General features: G+C 45.5%; 1 protein-coding gene across 1 annotated transcript in view; it reads right to left on the reverse strand.

Annotated features, from left to right (window-relative positions):
- The window catches only part of LOC124788441 (solute carrier family 22 member 7-like), a 100,230-nt gene that overhangs the window by 18,359 nt on the left and 64,146 nt on the right, over positions 1 to 17,725 (reverse strand). Inside the window, exons 6-8 of the mRNA XM_047255713.1 lie at positions 15,124 to 15,345; positions 5,847 to 6,061; positions 2,613 to 2,800 (exon numbers count right to left, since the gene is read on the reverse strand). Coding sequence (XP_047111669.1) covers positions 2,613 to 2,800; positions 5,847 to 6,061; positions 15,124 to 15,345 — 625 coding nt within the window. The remainder of the gene's footprint in view (positions 1 to 2,612; positions 2,801 to 5,846; positions 6,062 to 15,123; positions 15,346 to 17,725) is intronic.

Raw genomic sequence — 17,725 nt, forward strand, 5'->3', positions numbered from 1 at the left:
GAACAATCAAAAATTAAATATTAAATCTAAACTGTTTTGTATTTAAAAAACTATAGGAATATGTTCACGCTGTCAGTGCTCAGCACATTTGTAATTGTGTACACGGCAATAGTGGCTTTTCTTGTAGTTATTTTCCATACAGTTTTAGTGCGATTACAATTATTTACCCTCAAGATGTTTTGTAAAGTTCTAGCAGGGTCATTACAGATGGAGCTCTTGTAACGTCACGTTAGAGAATTCATAGTTTTACTTGATTTTAAACAGGCATTGTCCAGTATTCAATACTAACTCCAACATTTACTCAAGAAGTTAGTACTATTGTACTTCACTACGCAGTTATTTGTGCGCCTCAGTGTAGTATGACTGTGTGAGTGTTTGAGTACAAATGCTAGATGCGTCAGTACGTAAAGAACTGAGAGAGTGCTCTGATAGTAAAGTTATCTATCAGTGCAGATATTTAGCAGTTCAATAACGTAAAGAGAATTTATTGCAGTATTTTGTGTGTGTGTGTGTGTGTGTGTGTGTGAGAGAGAGAGAGAGTCAGATTATGAATAAAGCACATTTGTCATCGGGCCAGTGAGACACTGCAACGAGTTACTGCAGAGCACACAGTTGTTTAATCTCTGTTTACTTTGATAAAACGGCATCAAGTATAAAAAGAGTCGTTTGAGTCACTGAAGATCAAGTTGTGCTGAAGTTGAAACAAGCAGAATTAGGAGGTGATAAACACATGATCAGAATTGTTTTAAAATCATGAGACTCACTGCAATGAAGCAAACACTCAAAATATCACCATCAGTGACTGGATGGTTCAGCACGTACTCGAAATTGGGGCATGTAAGTAAATAACGGGTGAAGCGCCAAAAAATGAAAATTTGAGTTGTAGCTGAAATTCCGCTGTGATCGCCAAGGCCAATGACACACATTCTGACACGAGCACGAGAACAGCGGGAAACAATGCTTACAGCTGCCACAAAACGACATTCGTGTCTAACACTGTCGACGTACAAATAATGAGTCTTGTGCCAAGCCTCTGGCAATGCCTTAGCGTACATTATTGTGAATTTCTGAGCGTTGCAACAATAGGGCAACGCTGAAGTAATTATTACAGAAACAGCACAGAATATTACAAAAAGTAAAGGAAAATTCCACCAAAATGGAGGAAGAGAGATGAAGGTAGAACTCAAAGTGAAAGAAAGAAACTACGCATCGAAGGCAACGAATGTACTCTTCCTTCATTCAGGCACTGTTAAATGTACTACTTACTGGAGCTCTCAAATTACAACTTTTGCATTCGTGTTGGTGATAATCAAACCGGTAACATGTTTCTCTGGCATGTGGCCGTACGTGGCAGGGATGGGAATGCAACTGCTTCCTGTGTGCACCAAACTTTTACATCGAAATTTACTTCTAAAAAGAAACTAATAACATGAACTGACTGCTGCAGTGGGGAGAACAAAAATGGGACGATGTTTCTGTGGCTTTACCTAACAGCAAAGGGTTAGCTTACGGAAATACTACACTTTTATGTTCTGCGATCGTGATTTTGAGAGATGAAAGAGGCTAACGGTGCGTGAAGCTACGAAAGATTTAGTTCCCCTCTCACTGAACCTACGCGCACGACACAACAAACCTACGTTTACGACTTTAAGTCAGCTGCCGAAAAATATAAAAGTTCACCAGTGTGCATATTTCAATAGCACAGTGGATCAGACTGGCTACTGAACGCCTAAGGACTCTGTATTCATCAACTCTCAATGCAACTGAAGGAATGTGAAGCCTTCCGATCATCAGAAGGTGCAGCTGGAAACACTACCCTGTGAACCTAGGTTTCCTAAAGGAAAGAGAAGGGATTTAGCTAAAATGATTGCATTTGCTAAAGAGGAGAATAAGTGGTTTCACGAGAACATTCTGAACTGAGTGCTAATTGCTATGAGGGCACTTGTATCCTTATTTAAGTTAAAGACGTTGCATACAGAATATTTTATTATCTTCAAATTTTATATCATTTTGTTCTTACCGTAGAATAACAACATGTATATGAAAAGAAACCTGTACTGTTTTTATGTTGTACCGTGATCTCCAACTTTTATATTGCTTTTGTACAACTGCTATACATAACCACAACAATATGCTAATTGTCGGACCGCCTTCCAAAACTAATTTCAGCCACAAGTATTTCCATCTTTAGTGGGTTCTTTAATTCTAAAACGTGCGGAGATAGCATATACAAAAGTATACTTAAAAAACAAACAGTGAACATGTAGTAATCTTTTACAACGTTTTGTACCTATGCTATTGCTGCATATTTCAGAATTAAGGATGCCACTATAGATGGCGATATTTGTTGTCAGAACCAGTTTAGGAATAAATAAATAAATAATAAAAGTTTTTTGCATCAAGGCAGAGCCAAATTTCCCATATTGTTGTTTTTGTATGGAAAGACGGACCGATGGAAGAGCTGCAAGATTAAATTGCTGCTATAAACATTTTGCTAATTATCTCTAAACCAGATTTTTGGCGCTTCAACTAGTATCTAGTTACAGGCCACAGTTGCTTTCATGGGTTCAATATAACTCTCAGTAGAAGCTGAGCACATTGTTACGGAGTACCTGAAAGACGATGTACGGGACAAGAGACGCGCAAACACTAGCAACCGTGCACTCTACGCTGGCGGTGATCTGTCGCAGACACGTGGGGTGCACCTCGATGCTCTGAAGGTTGATGACACTTCCACCAGCCGACACCCAGAACTGCATGGCCATCACTACCACTGCCATGGCGACACTCGGAACACCAACTGCAAAGTCAAAACACATGGGCTGTATGGCTGAAACAGACTTGTTAGAAACAAATTTGAACCACACAAGAGTAAAGGAAATCGAAATGATTTTTCCAGTGCCTTCTAATGAACTGTCCTGTTAATGTACAAATGATAAAAGTCTTTTGGATTTCACGTTCTCAGGAACTAAGCATTACCACAATCATTAGGGTGGTGCTGTACCATCTGCCCTGTTGCCGATGTGAATAAGCCTGTTGAATGGTGAAAGCGACGTAATCGGTGAAAGTTACAGAATTACGTTTTCTGCATATTCTGAAGCCCACCTACGTAATTGAATGTGTGTGAAATCTTATGGGACGTAACTGCTAAGGTCATCAGTCCCTAAGCTTATACACTACTTAAGCTAAATTATCCTAAGGACAAACACACACACCCATGCCCGAGGAAGGACTCAAACCGCCGCCGGGACCAGCCGCACAGTCCATGCTACGTAGTTGAATGATTGACGTGGCTGCCTTCAATGCAGCGTCTAGAGTCTGCCAATTATGCTATGAAGACGGTTCCGAGGCGTCTCCCGTGGCCTCAAATGAAAGTCTCCTCCAGTCCTCGATTTATCGTGGAACATTCCGAAATTCATCCGCAAGTATCTCGTCACCTAGGCAAAGCTCCCCAGTTCAACTCTCGGTCCGGCAAACAGTTTAAACTGCCAGGAAGTTTCATATCAGCGCATACTCCGCTACAGAGAGAAAATCTCATTCTGGATTTCGAAATTCATTTTCTGTGCCCGTATAAAAATTTCAGGTCCCCTTCCACTCTTCTTGCAGGACCAGTCCTTCTGTTAATATCGTCACGATTGGCTCAGTTCATGATTTCTGCGTGCCACTCCCTGCCAGTCTGCCAAGAGCATCTGTCCCTTTTTTTTCTCCTCTCATTTCTCAATCTTCCTTTTCGCTTTCGTCTCCAACGTGCTGTTGAAGCGTCTCACATTGCGTCTACTAGAAAATTAGAATTCCTTATCAGGGTATCCGGTAGACGGCGGAAGAATTTTGTTGACGCCACTTCGTTACTCTCTGCATGTCACATTATGCCGTTTACCTGTAAGTGCATGCAAACAGATTTATGCATGACTAAGAGGAACTCAGTCTATGACTAGCTGGCATAACGAACTAGATCCGGAGATCTTCCTGTGATTCCACTTTGGCCAGTAGGGCAATGCTAATGCTAATGTAAGCTACCTCTTCGCAGGATGTAGGATTCTTGCCCAAGCTTTACAATTTAAACAATTGTGTTACCTCTTCCATTGAAACAAAACTGTAGCGTTTTTTGCTTCAGTTGGTTGTAAATCACTGTAGCACTCATCATTCACAAGAGATGGCAGGTAGCCCGAAAAACGTGCAAACCAACAGTGTAACAATGGCTAAACAAGTCTTTGTGAGATGACACTAGGGGATGTCATCGACAGTTACTGTTTTATGTATCACAAGTACCACAAGAAACAGCCAATACAAAAATAGTTCAGAAGTGGCCGAAACGACATGGTTATAGTCGAAACAAACGATTTTATCCGGGATCAGGATTTTTTATGACAATTAGTACCTCTCAGCATACACTGCCTGACAAAAAATGAAGCAACAAGGGGACGTGTTTAGATGTGAATACAACTTTGTACACATGCTCACCATTGGTCTGTATGCAAATGGTTAGTGTTGCAATTTTCTGTGACTGGTAGAATGGCCATTGTTCTGCATTAGTATTCTTTACGTTTAGTGTTGTTATCAGGTGTGCTGTGCTATATGAGGGGACTCAAGTACGTCAGATGTTGAGTGACCACTGTAAAAAACATCGAGACGCTGCATATTTGTATGAGACTTCGTTATCATATGAGAGACCTCACTGTGGGTCTCCATTTGAGCAGCTCGTCGAATTGTGAAGTATCAAGATTTGTGGGACATCCGCCTTTCAAGTTCAGGCCGACCGACCGAATCTGCCCTGTGAAAAGGAGGGCGATCATATTCCGCACCAAGTACATCATAACCCCTTCGCATCTGCGATTGCCATCCAACAAGTGATAGACTTCATGCAACATTCTGTGTCATTCTACACCATTCGTCAGAGCATAGCAGTAGGTGGTCTAGCGAATTATGATCCCATCACAACACACCCAGCTACATTAGTAGTAGCGTCATGATTGGGAAACATGTATTGCTGACGAATATTCTCGCATTTTTTACAGTAGTGAATCGTGGTACTGCGCGGCCTTCAATAACCGTCGACGATGGGTTTGAAGCGACTTCGGAGGAGGTTCCATTCTTTCCATGTTTCGGAAAGGCACAACGGTGTTGCTCCTGGCGTCATAGTCTGGGGAACCTTTCGGTATAACATGAGGTCACGACTGGCAGAGATTGAGGGAGCACTGGCATATGCCCTGTAAACCCAAATGTTACCTCTCATCTGACAGTATAATGATGTTTTTTTTCAACAGGACAATGCTCTTACAGATGTGGCACACGTCTATATGAACTCTCCGAATGATGCTGAGGTGCTCCTGTGACCAGCTAGATCGTCAGATCTGTCCCAGATGTAACACGAGTGGCAGCAGCTCGATCATAAATTCGATTCCGGTGGCAATACCCGGGATATCAAGGACATGGTAACAACACTGGTGGGCCAGCTAGCCACAGGAGAAGATTCAACGGATTTATAAAACCCTTCCCAAAAAAATCACTGCATGCACCCTTAAGAGTAGAGGTACAACATCATACCGATAAGTGGGTTCATATGGCCAACTTCTTTGTAAATTTGACTGGGTTCTGTAATTGCTGAAACAACATCACATACCCTCTCAACCCATGAATTTTCATTGTGTTTCCTCCTCCACTTCTGAGTGCTTCACTTTGTTTGTCGGGCAATGGAGATCGACTGTTGCCAAACGGTCTGACTCGATTGACAGTAATTTTAGTCGCAATGCAGATGTTTGAAATCTCCAATCCACAGCAGGTGGAGGAGGGCGCCAGCAAGCAAGTGTGAGAGGTGTGTGAGTGCTTTCACGGGCTGTGTTGTTTACCTGTGAGCAGTACGACGCAGAGTGCACCCAGGAGGCTGACCAGCGCCAGGCACGCGACGCTGGACCACCGGCGCCCGAAGTGGGTCCCACAGTAGTGCTGCAGCAACACAGACGCCACCTGCGCCACGGCCTGAGCAGACACCGCCACCAGCGGGTTCACGCTGATGATGCCCACGCTCAGCACCAGCGCTAACATCGTCATCCAGCACAGGGACCTGACAACATATGGGACGCTTCTGTATCCTCTCAGAAAGGACGCACCTTAGAATAGACACAAACTCAGCTTCTACACCAAAGTCAGCAATTAGCAGTAGCAGCATTTAAACCAGACTGAATCAGATCGTCATTATCAAACATCTGGGCCCATCTGTGACGCAGCTATATTTACCGCTGTAGGCTCACGAATCCCTGCCCACACCAGGGCTCCCGGAAGCTTGGACAACTCCACACTTTGCCACCATCTTCAGAGCACAACACGATGGACCAGCCACCCATCTCCCTCCCATCCCCCTGAGGTGTCAATGGAGGACCTCTTCAGTTTGGGTCACGGCAACACATTGCAGTCAGATGTTTCACACAGCTACCACCGCTGGGCTGTCCATACTTCAGTCATGGAGTAAGAACCTCCTATCAACACAGCACCAGTGGCAGCAGGGTGCATGTTCAGCAGCCAGAGGATGACGCACCGGAGACACTGTGATGTGGTAATCACGTCGCCTGCCATTGTCGCTCGCAGTTTCCTAGACCCTTGATTGTAAACGAACAGCAATAAAAAAGTTGTAACCGCAGCTGGACCTTCTTCTGCTGTACATCGCATCATTCTACAGCGGAGAGTCCCTGTCCACAACCAGCCATCTTCGAAATAAAATTGTAACCGATGGTGCATAAGCCAGCCACCCTTCGGACCGTAACGACTGGTGTCAGAAGCAATGCTGAGGATGAGGATGGTATACTAGTATTTATTATTAAACATTCAATATAGCTCAAGACGGTTCAGCTCAGAGTGCGATTCAGCAGTTGAGAGATGAAGTAGCTCAGGCGCAGATGGAATTGGGACAGTTAACGGAGGGAAGGAGGAAACCATCCTTTCTGAGGCAGCTAGCTTTGACGCTGACAGCGCTTCATTGGTCATCTCACTTTCTCGTAAATTAGAAGACAATGTCTTTGTGACATCTTTTGATATTTGGGAATCCAGCCAGATGTTCGCGTCGTTCTCGCACGATATTTCAACAGCGTGCCTCGCTGTCTTCTTCAGGTGCTACCTGAGACTGGTCCTTGGATCGATCGAATCCAGTATTTATTCCTGGAAGGAGCTGGGCGTTCCCTAATCCGTCTGCGCCGAGTCGAGTGTTCCGTCTGTGGTCCGCGCCCGCCAGACTGGGCGCCGAGCCAATGGGCTCCAAATCCCCGCCAATCGCCTAATCACCTGGATGCTCATGTAACTCAGCACTTCGCTGCTGTGAGGATTCAGCCGTCACCACGTCCAGTGAGGGGTCAACAGAGGACTTCTTCCTTCTGAACGCTGGAACGTGACACCACTGGAAGTACATACAGGTACCACTATCAGACCACCCAAGCTCTGACCGGTGAATACGAGCAGTAGTGTCAGTGGAGTGTATGGTCAATAACCAGAGCCTGACTAAACAGGGTATGCCCCAATGGAGTATCTACTTTGCCCGTCATCAATCACTTGCAGTTTCCAGGACGCACGACTGGAAACAAGCAACAATAAAAAATGTATATATTTGCAGACTGAAGTGATGAATGAGAATCTGAACTAAGGCCCAGATTCCAACCCAGTTATCCTCCTCACTAAGAATATGCGCTAACCGCTATGCCACCGTGGCACAATGGCTTTGCACAACTGCTCGTGCTACTCCAGACGCCTCCCACCTCAGTCTAAATTCCCACCGATGCCACAGCCAACTTGGTATTCCCTCTACACTTGAACAGCATTACAGAGGCTCTGCATCTGTATTGCAGTAGTACCTCAGCATTGGGCTATCTTGCTGGCTAAGCTGTTTGGCAAGCACGTATATAAGCAGCAGAAATTTTCGCCTTGTGGAGGTGGGCATTACCTTGCTAGAATCTAAGCCCAGAATGGATTGCTCTCAAGGGCCACAAAAGAGGGAGTAGACTTTTATCAAGGTCCCACTGTGCTGTAATGGTGCCGGGGTTGAAAGGAAAAGGGTCCTGCTACGAAATCAAACGGCACCCCAAACCAACACTCCTGGTTGTCGGACTGTATGGGGCGACAATCAGGTTGGTATCCCAGCAGTGTCCAAGATGTCTCCAGTCACAGCTTCGGGCTATAATCTTATTGACTGAACTAGAATTGTCTTCAGTGATCACCTTCACTTCGAACTGAGCCCAGATGACCAGCGAAGATGTGTATGGAGGCACCCCAGAGAGCAGATGGATACCACCAACCTGATTGTCGCCCATCATATGGCCCGACAACAGGAGTGGTGGTCTGGACTGCCATTTCTTTTCATAGGAGGAGCCCTTTGGTTGTCGTCCATGGCACCCTTATAGCACAGAGTTGCGTCGACGATATTGTACCTCCCATTTTGTTGCCCTTCATGGCAAGCCATCCTGAGCTTCCACTTCAGCCAGACAATGCTCACCCAAACAAGACGAGGGTTTTTACTGCTTCTCTTCGTGGTTGACAAGTGCCAGCAAGGTCACCTGATCTCCCGCACAGTTGAGAACGTTTCGAGCAATTTGGGCATGGCCCTGTAACCAGTTTGGGATTTTGACAATCTAATGCACCAGTTGGACAGAACTGGGCACAGTGAACTCAGGAGCACATCCAGCTAACTATCGAGGCCAAACAGGTTTATGAATGACTGCACAACAGGTCGAATCACCAGACTAACGCACAAAATTTTCGGTTAGGGTGCGTGGGGCAACCTCGGTACTGTTCCGGCGGTCATACGAAATCGCATCCCAGGTCATATATTCAGGTGTAGGTCCCACGTGTGTCTAGAAAGAAGACAGGGTGGCTCTAGTTCCTGAACTGGCCTCCTTCTGACCAACACACGGCCATCACTGTTACCGAGGCAGAACAAGCTTTCATCAGAAAACTTAACAGACCTTCACAATGTCCTCCAAGGAGATCTCGCTTGATACCACTGAAGCAGCAAATAGCACTCCGTCTTGAGGCCACAAGTGGCCCATCGGGACCATTCGACCGCCGTGTCATCCTCAGTTGAGGATGCGGATAGGAGGGGCATGTGGTCAGCTCACCGCTCTCCCAGTCGTTATGATGGGTTTCTTTGACCGGAGCCGCTACTATTCGGTCGAGTAGCTCCTCAATTTGCACCACGAGGCTGAGTGCACCCCGAAAAACGGCAACAGCGCATGGCGGATGGATGGTCACCCATCCAAGTGCCGGCCACGCTCGACGGCGCTTAACTTTGGTGACCTCACGGGAACCGGGGTATCCACCGCGGCAAGGCCGAAGTAGCAAATGGCGGTGGCTTAGGGCCAGTGGAATGCACGCTACAGGGCATCTGGCACGGAACTGTCCTTGAAGTAGCCGATTTGTAAGGTTCGTTGTGTCACTGTGGTGCCAACTACCGCTCATACTGCTGCTGCAGATGCAGTACAATTCGTCACCGCCATACGCTGAACGTGATGGTTTCTCTCTCGGTAGTGTTAAGTGGCCGTCCGGAATCAGATCTTCGTGTGACCGTACAATCGCGTGATCACCGCTGCCAGCAGTAATGTACAATGGCTGAATTCCTACCAGGAACATCCAGCTTCTCATAGCCATATTACACGACTTGCTTCAAATTCAGTGAGGTGTTGACAATGCGGTCTTTGTCGTCTTAAAGGCATTCTTGACTAACAGCTACTCACTACGTCCAATCTCAAAGATAACTAGCGCTCACGACCGTTACATCGTGTAAGTAAAACAAACCTGATTTGCATTCTCATAGTGGGCACTACTAGGGCCACTCTGAAGCGACTGGCGAGAAATTTGAATAGACATCATCTTTCAGATGTAGAAATACGCCCACTGGCTTTCGTTTATGTCGCACAACACTTTCTTGGTGTTGTGATGATTTTTTCCGTCAGTGGATATTTGGAATTGCGTTAAGTGTTTGCGTAGTGTTTATCACATTCCATTGTGATTTCTGTGTTTAAGGTTTTCTCTTTACCTGCAACGAATGCGATGACGCAATCGATATATCGCACTCGACAAAGCCCGCCGCGTGGGATTAGCCGAGCGGTCTAGGGTGCAGGAGTCATGGACTGTGCGGCTGGTCCCGGCGGAGGTTCGAGTCCTCCCTCGGGCATGGGTGGATGTGTTTGTCCTTAGGATAATTTAGGTTAAGTAGTCTGTAAGCTTAGGGACTGATAACCTTAGCAGTTAAGTCCCATAGGATTTCACACACATTTGAACATTTTTGATCAAAGCCCAAGAATTATCATAGTATGAAGGCTTTCACGACCGGATGACATATCTTCTGGTAAACCTTCCGGGATGTAAGGTCGTGGTCCATGAAACTCTTCAGCTCCTAACGTTTCGTCCAGAGCTGCGCTGGACATCTTCAGAGGGGTGTTTCTCCTCCGGCAAGACTCACCGGAGGAGAAACACCCCTCTGAAGATGTCCAGCGCAGCTCTGGACGAAACGTTAGGAGCTGAAGAGTTTCATGGACCACGACCTTACATCCCGGAAAGTTTACCAGAAGATACCCAAGAATTATGTTCACACGTTCACCTCTTTCGTGGTGCGGCCTTATCTGTACAGTCTAGTGCACACTGAATGACGTGTCGCATAGTCATACAGCTCGCTTTACTTCCGCCAAGTGGTCGGCCGAACGTTTATATGACTGTCATTTCCAGATTTTGCCTCTACGTTGGGTAAGGCATCTTGATCTCTTGAATCGCGGTATGGACACAACTAGGTAACGATTCATTATGAGGCTATTGGAAGTGTGAGCTGATTAACTTATTCTTTAAGATCCTATAGCTTTTAGCATAATTTATTGATGTGTTTGACTGCAGGCGACCTCATGATATTGTAACGCACGAAGGAGGTCGTGACAGATGTGTTCCAGTTCATTTGTGGAAGTTTTGGTTAATTGTTAATATTGCGATACATTGCGGTATCAGAATGTATTACATCTTTTATTCTAACATTGGCAGTCAAAGAGGTAATTCACATTTGTGTCAAAGAACACAGCTAATGTGGCTTTATGAAAGCAACGATAACATTACGAAGAACTATATGTTAAACACTCACGCTTCACATGATCCAAAGAAAAAGACTGGATGAGAGATACACGCGAACGACTCGTGGCACTGATGTTCAATCGCTGTCACATTCAACACTGGGAAATAATAAGGAGTGACCAGTAAAGCAATCGAACTGTGCAAGTACACTTGTCGAGAGTTACAGTTTTACCTCGGCAAGTGCTGCGGCCTTATGACTATAGCTGTGACTGACCTCGTATGGGGCTTATGGATTTGTAAGTTAACTGCTGTAGAAAAGTTCGCAATTTGGTACCACTGTGTCGACCGGACAAGACACAGCCAGGGCAAAAGCACCACAGGCGCAAAGAGCGAGCAGGTGCCAGCGCCATAGAGATTCGCCACTTGCACAAATTCCACCAGCGCCACGGGCGGCGCTTAGGATGAAGACATCGACTTCGCCTCGGCCAATTGCCGGCCGAGTACAATCCGCCAGTGACCAGACGACAACGGACAGAAGCCTATTCGGAAGACAGAAGAGCAGCTCTCGCCGACTTTGTTACAGATCATCTTCTAGGGCTGGCTTAGACACGGAACGTCGTATAGTGAATGAACTCTTAAGAAGTGAACAGACAGTTGCTGTAAATTGCATTAGCTGTGTACTGTGAAGTTTACCCACGATTATTTTCACTTAGTCATTGAGGGCCTTTTTTGTCTTGTATTATTTACAGTGTTCCAGACTTAAATCATTCAACAAGTCACAAAGATAAGTAAAGCTTTTAACTCATTTGTGTGACTTTGTTACTAATTTGTTTGTGTGTTGTAGAACCTTCGTTCTCCTACCCTGTTACGTGACCAAGAGGCATAGCTGTATTATAGTGGCAGGGAGAATTTGTCTTAGCGGTGTACTGCGCCCCAAGCCGTTTCACGAACCCTCAAACTCACCCTCCACAGCAGTAGTGACAAGGCTTTACAAAACTGGCGACGAGGGTTTACAAAAGATACCTCCCATCTCACCCAACGGCTTATTTGCATCATGAGAATCGAAACAGTGTGGAAGAATCTCTGGCTTCAGCCACGTAAGTTAACTGTGTTTGAGTGGAGAACCAAAATGTCTAAACTGGTGTCCTACACTGACATACCAAACAACTGTGCCCAACAAAACAAGCTCGTAGAACACACCATAATTCCTCTATTTTAATTAAACACCTGTCTAGAATAGCTGATGACCGTCAAGGATAAGCCAGATATTAATGTTGGTGCTCCCGTGCTCGAACTTAATCAAGAAGACGTACTTACTTACATTAACTGAAATTCATGATCTTGTAGGTTTTAAATGTAAAATGTTACTGTGCGTCAGCCAGGACTATGCTGATACAAAATGGCGCACGATAGTTAGGGCAGACGTATGGGAAACAATCGGCAACTAAACTGAAAAGTTCATAAAAAGATAAACTGTTTGGAAAACAGAAACTCAGCTTAAAGAAATGACCACTACCACGTATGTGACTGCTGAACTTTATTTACTCGAGAGCACAGAGTCAATGAAAACAGTAGAAATAAATCAGCAAACATAAAATGTTCACGGTAGAGCTGGTAATCTTCGCCAAACTTCTAGCAATGCAATTAAGCCGAAAGACGGAATGTTAAACACGAATAATGTATAATTTTTACAAGAGCTTTCCGATCCGAATTCACGACTGAAATTGCGACAACACGCGTCAATGATAGCCTTCATCGTTGCTAGGTAACAAAAATTACTCAGGCTTTTATACTCTGCCTGTTGGTTCTTTTTCTTCCAACCACTCTAAACATAGAAAGTCATTCACTGGCTCAATGACTTTATTGCTGCTTTTACTATTTTATTATTCGTATTTACTTTAGAATTATTTTAGTTTTATTATGGTTTCAAACCTACTTTCAAATTCAATTTCCTTCATTCTTTGTTACCCCTACAGATGCCCCCTTCAGATGTCGTTTCATACAACTCGAAGTTCTACATTTTCTTTCAGAAACCATGCGCGAGATTTTCCTGTTCTCTCGCTCGCTACGTGCAACCTGTGAGGCCTACAGAAATAATTGAACAAGTCCTATCTGTAGGAAATTTAATGTGGATATATTTTGTCCTAGGAAACGTTTTCGTTAGAGGCTGTAAGTTTCGAGTTGTTCAAGAGAAACGTACGGAAGAGACCTCGAAACCCACCTCTATTCCCACATTCCGTCCCCACCGTTCAGCATTTCTAACATGTTGTGCATGGCACTCCCTCTAACTACTGTACAAAAATATGCGACTGCACGAATTGTTTCCCAAATTTTACTTTCTTTGGTCTTCATTGATTCGCCTTATGAAGCCACTGTCTCAGTCGAGCACATTGTAAAACTGGCGTTTGTGTAAATTTTACCTAACACTTTTGTGAATTTTTATTGCATAAACTAAGCAATTACATCGTTGTCAGGGTTAAGTTTACGTCTGCTCTCCCGCCCTCCAGGGTTTCATGCCCTATACATGGTCGTCTTGAAACAATATTTCCACATATAATGCCACACTTTTACTTTTTGTGATAGTTTCGCAGGTGGTGGTACGCTGCTTGGTTCCAACATTGTAGGAAACTGTCTAGAAATGGTTCCAGTTATCTCCATTATAAGTGAATACCACGTGTCACAGGAAGATGGACTTGTGATGCAGCTTCGGACTCTGGAGACGTAATCCACCATTGTGTGTAGTAGAGGAAGTTCCAATGAATTTGTTCATGAGACCCACAAAATATTAGATACAGGCTCCCAGGTAGATGCCATTTTCCTTGACTTCCGAAAGGCGTTCGATACAGTTCTGCACTGTCGCCTGATAAACAAAGTAAGAGCCTGCTGAATATCAGATCAGCTGCGTGGCTGGATTGAAGAGTTTTTGGCAAACAGAGCACAGCATGTTCTCAATGGAGAAACGTCTACAGACGTTAAAGCAACCTCTGGTGTGCCACAGGGGAGTTTTATGGGACCATTGCTTTTCACAATATATATAAATGACCTAGTAGATAGTGTCGGAAGTTCCATGCGGATTTTTGCGGATGATGTTGTAGTATATAGAGAAGTTGCAGCATTAGAAAATTGCAGCGAAATGCAGGAAGATCTGCAGCGGATAGGTACTTGGTGCGGGGAGTGGCAACTGACACGTAACATAGACAAATGTGATGTATTGCGAATACATAAAAAGAAGGATCCTTTATTGTATGATTATATGATAGCGGAACAAACACTGGTAGCAGTTACTTCTGTAAAATATCTGGGAGTATGCGTACGGACCGATTCGAAGTGGAATGATCATATAAAATAAATTGTTGGTAAGGTGGGTGCCAGGTTGAGATTAATTGGGAGAGTCCTTAGAAAATGTAGTTCATCAACAAAGGAGGTGGCTTACAAAAGACTCGGTGAACCTATAATTGAGTATTGCTCATCGGTGTGGGGTCCGTACCAGGTCGGGTTGACAGAGGAGATAGAGAAGATCCAAAGAGGAGCGGCGCGTTTCGTCACAGGGTTATTTGGTAAGCGTGATAGCGTTACGGAGTTGTTTAGCAAATTCAAGTGACAGACTCTGCAAGAGACGCGCTCTGTATCGCGGTGTAGCTTGCTGTCCAGGTTTCGAGAGGTTGCGTTTCTCGATGAGGTATCGAATATATTGCTTCCCCCTACTTATAACTCCCGAGGAGATCACGAATGTAAAATTAGAGAGATTCGAGCGCGCACGGAGGCTTTCCGGCAGTCGTTCTTCCCGCGAACCATACGCGACTGGAACAGGAAAGGGAGGTAATGACAGTGGCACGTAAAGTGCCCTCTGCTACACACCGCTGGGTGGCTTGCGGAGTATAAATGTAAATGTAGATTTAGATGTAAAATGTGGCACCTCCAGACACTGCAGCCCATGATTGGTTGGATGGTTCTTATGGTACTCGTCAGTTGAGGAAGAATCGCAGCTATGCGATGTAACTTTGACAACGTGTACCAGTTGACATAAAAGCTGTTGATCTCAATTTCTTGTGTTTATGGAAACATGTTAGTTTTACAGTAACTTGCGCGCACTTGGCAATGATGAGCAGGAGGGTGTTCCTGAAGAGGTTCCAGCTGGAGAAGATGGCCAGGTAGCCGACGCGGTCCCGCTTGACCATGGCCACGCGGTGCAGCACCTGCAGGGTGAACGGCGGCAGGCTGGAGCCGTTGGTGGCCGCGACCCGCCGCAGCACGGTCAGCGCCTCCTCCTCGCGCCCCCTGCACGTCAGCCAGCGCGGCGACTCGGGGAACCACCTGCAGGAAACCACCTGTCTCGCAATATTTTACGTTATAAACAGAGCAGGAAGACTCGTAGGATTGAATTTCACGTTTTGCCAGAATCTTTTTCATTCGAGAAGGAGTACATTGTTAGTTGAAAAAGTTAGACGTGGTGTAATCCTGAGGCTTTTCTGCAGTGTACTGTGTTGTCCAATCCCATACAAAGAAAGAATCTTTAAGTATGTATAATTATGTTCCAGTATAAACTCCTGTCTGGCGACAGATGGAGGTTGCACCCATCTGCCATCCTCCGTGCCTACAAGTCCTTAATCCGTCCCATCCTCTGTTATGCCAGATCCGCCTGGATTCCCCCCCCCCCCACACCCAAATTCTATAAGTCCCTCCAGATCCTTAAGCGCCACGCACTCTGCCTCGCCTTCCGTAAACGCCTCCCGTCCCCCACGCAGATGCCGGCCGGTGTGGCCGTGCAGTTCTAGGCGCTTCAGTCTGGAACTGCGTGACCACTACGGTCACAGGTTAGAATCCTGCCTCAGGCATGGATGTGTGTGCTGTCCTTAGGTTGGTTAGGTTTAAGTAGTTCTAAGTTGTAGGGGACTGATGACCTCAGATGTTAAGTCCCATAGTGCTCAGAGCCATTTGAACCCATGCGGATCCTCTACAACCTCATTCCTTTCCCCCATCTGCTCCTATTCCTCGAACATATCCGCATACTCTACACTTCCCGCCGCCTCTATCCCCCTCACCCCCTGGTTGCTCCTCTCCTCTCCAATCCCCGCCCTCTGCCACATCTTTACTGTTGTGTCCCCCTACCCTCCATCTCTACACCATTCATCTCCTTTCCCAAGGTGGCTTCCGTCAGATACCCCTTCCAGATAATGCCCTCTGTCCCTCCATTTAACCCTCCTATCAACTCTGATCCCCACCCCCCCTCCTTCCCTCTGTCCTTTCCCCGGGCTCCCTCTTCCCCCCCTTCCATCCTGTTTTCTCCCCACCTCCCCTCTTGGCCCCCCCCTGCCCCGAGTCCTTTTGCATACTGCTCCTCTTTCTTTCCCCACACCCTGTCATGTCTGCCCAGCACCCGCCCCCCCTCTTATGGGTCCACGTCCTTCATCGGCTCCTTTCCCCCCTGCCCCCCGCCCCACTTCGTTTTCTCCTCTCCTTCCCCCCCTTTCCTGTCATCTGTCCAGGTTCCCCCCATCTGCCCTCGGCTGTGGTATATCATATTTGTGCCAAATTTTTAGTGCAGTGTTCAAGTCAATGGTCAGTGTTGTTATTCTTTCCAAAGTGTTGCAAACAGAAACCAATGCTGAAGCTGGGTGTGAATTTTATATCTCTTGCGAACAGAAACCAGACTGTTGCCGTGTTTTTTTAATTGTCTGTCTATTCTTTTACCTGTCTGCTTCATATGTATTTTATTAGCATCATCAACTCTTTGTTCTATGTTTTAAGTTCCACGATTTTCCGCCATTTTGCCATTTAAGTCACCGATGTTATCGCCTGCTTTTATTATTTATTATTTTCCTTTCTTTAAAACAAATTCTGTAGGCTGATGAGCGGCGTACTAAGCTGCGGCCAGCCCGCCCCCTTTGGGAGGAGTCAAAGTCAATAAAGAAAACAAAAAAAAGTTCCAATATACTTAATTTCGATTACAATGTATGTAATCAAGAGCATGTTTCACAGTTAACTGATAAGAAGATAAATTTAACTGGCAAATTTATACATTAATATCAGTTTTCCTCAGCCATCTGGACCCATCGGTGTGTTGCCGGATAAGGGACCACCGGTTCGATGGGCGACTCACTTTCAATATCTGATAATCAGCTACATGACGGTGTAAATTAGTAAAATTCGGAACCAATGGGTTGAAATTTCAGCTGCAAAAATCCCGTCGTGTGTGTGAAAGCTCTATTCCTGTGGTCGTAGTCCTGGTGCCATGACAGGCTGTAACTTCTGGAAATCTACCCACACGGTCGGCCAACTCTGCAGGAGCCGTAATCTTTCCCACCATCTGTAATGTTGGCTTCAGGCACTACATTCTCCCAGAGTACACACACAGTGCTGTGCTCTGTCCGTGTCCATAAAAACATGGAGAGACGCTCTCCAGCAACCGCCCCCTTCCCATCCTGCTGCAGACATCTGAAGGTACTTCTTCCGTAATCATGGAATGTGTCTTGCTTAAATTTAGATCAATAGCTGTTAGACTGTATTGCGATATTCGGCTTCATTACAGGATTCTTGACTGCTTTGCGAGATGCCAGTGTACGTATCCTCCACTACTGACGTAAGAATCTTCGCGCTCTCCCCGTTTGCATCTATATCTGAAATTTCTCATGACCAAACAGGCTCTCTCTTTCACTGGAAGATCTCTCAAAAAAAAAAAAAAAAAAAAAAAAAA

The sequence above is a fragment of the Schistocerca piceifrons genome, chromosome 3, assembly GCF_021461385.2.
Source record: "Schistocerca piceifrons isolate TAMUIC-IGC-003096 chromosome 3, iqSchPice1.1, whole genome shotgun sequence".
Classification (NCBI taxonomy): Eukaryota; Metazoa; Arthropoda; class Insecta; order Orthoptera; family Acrididae; genus Schistocerca; species Schistocerca piceifrons.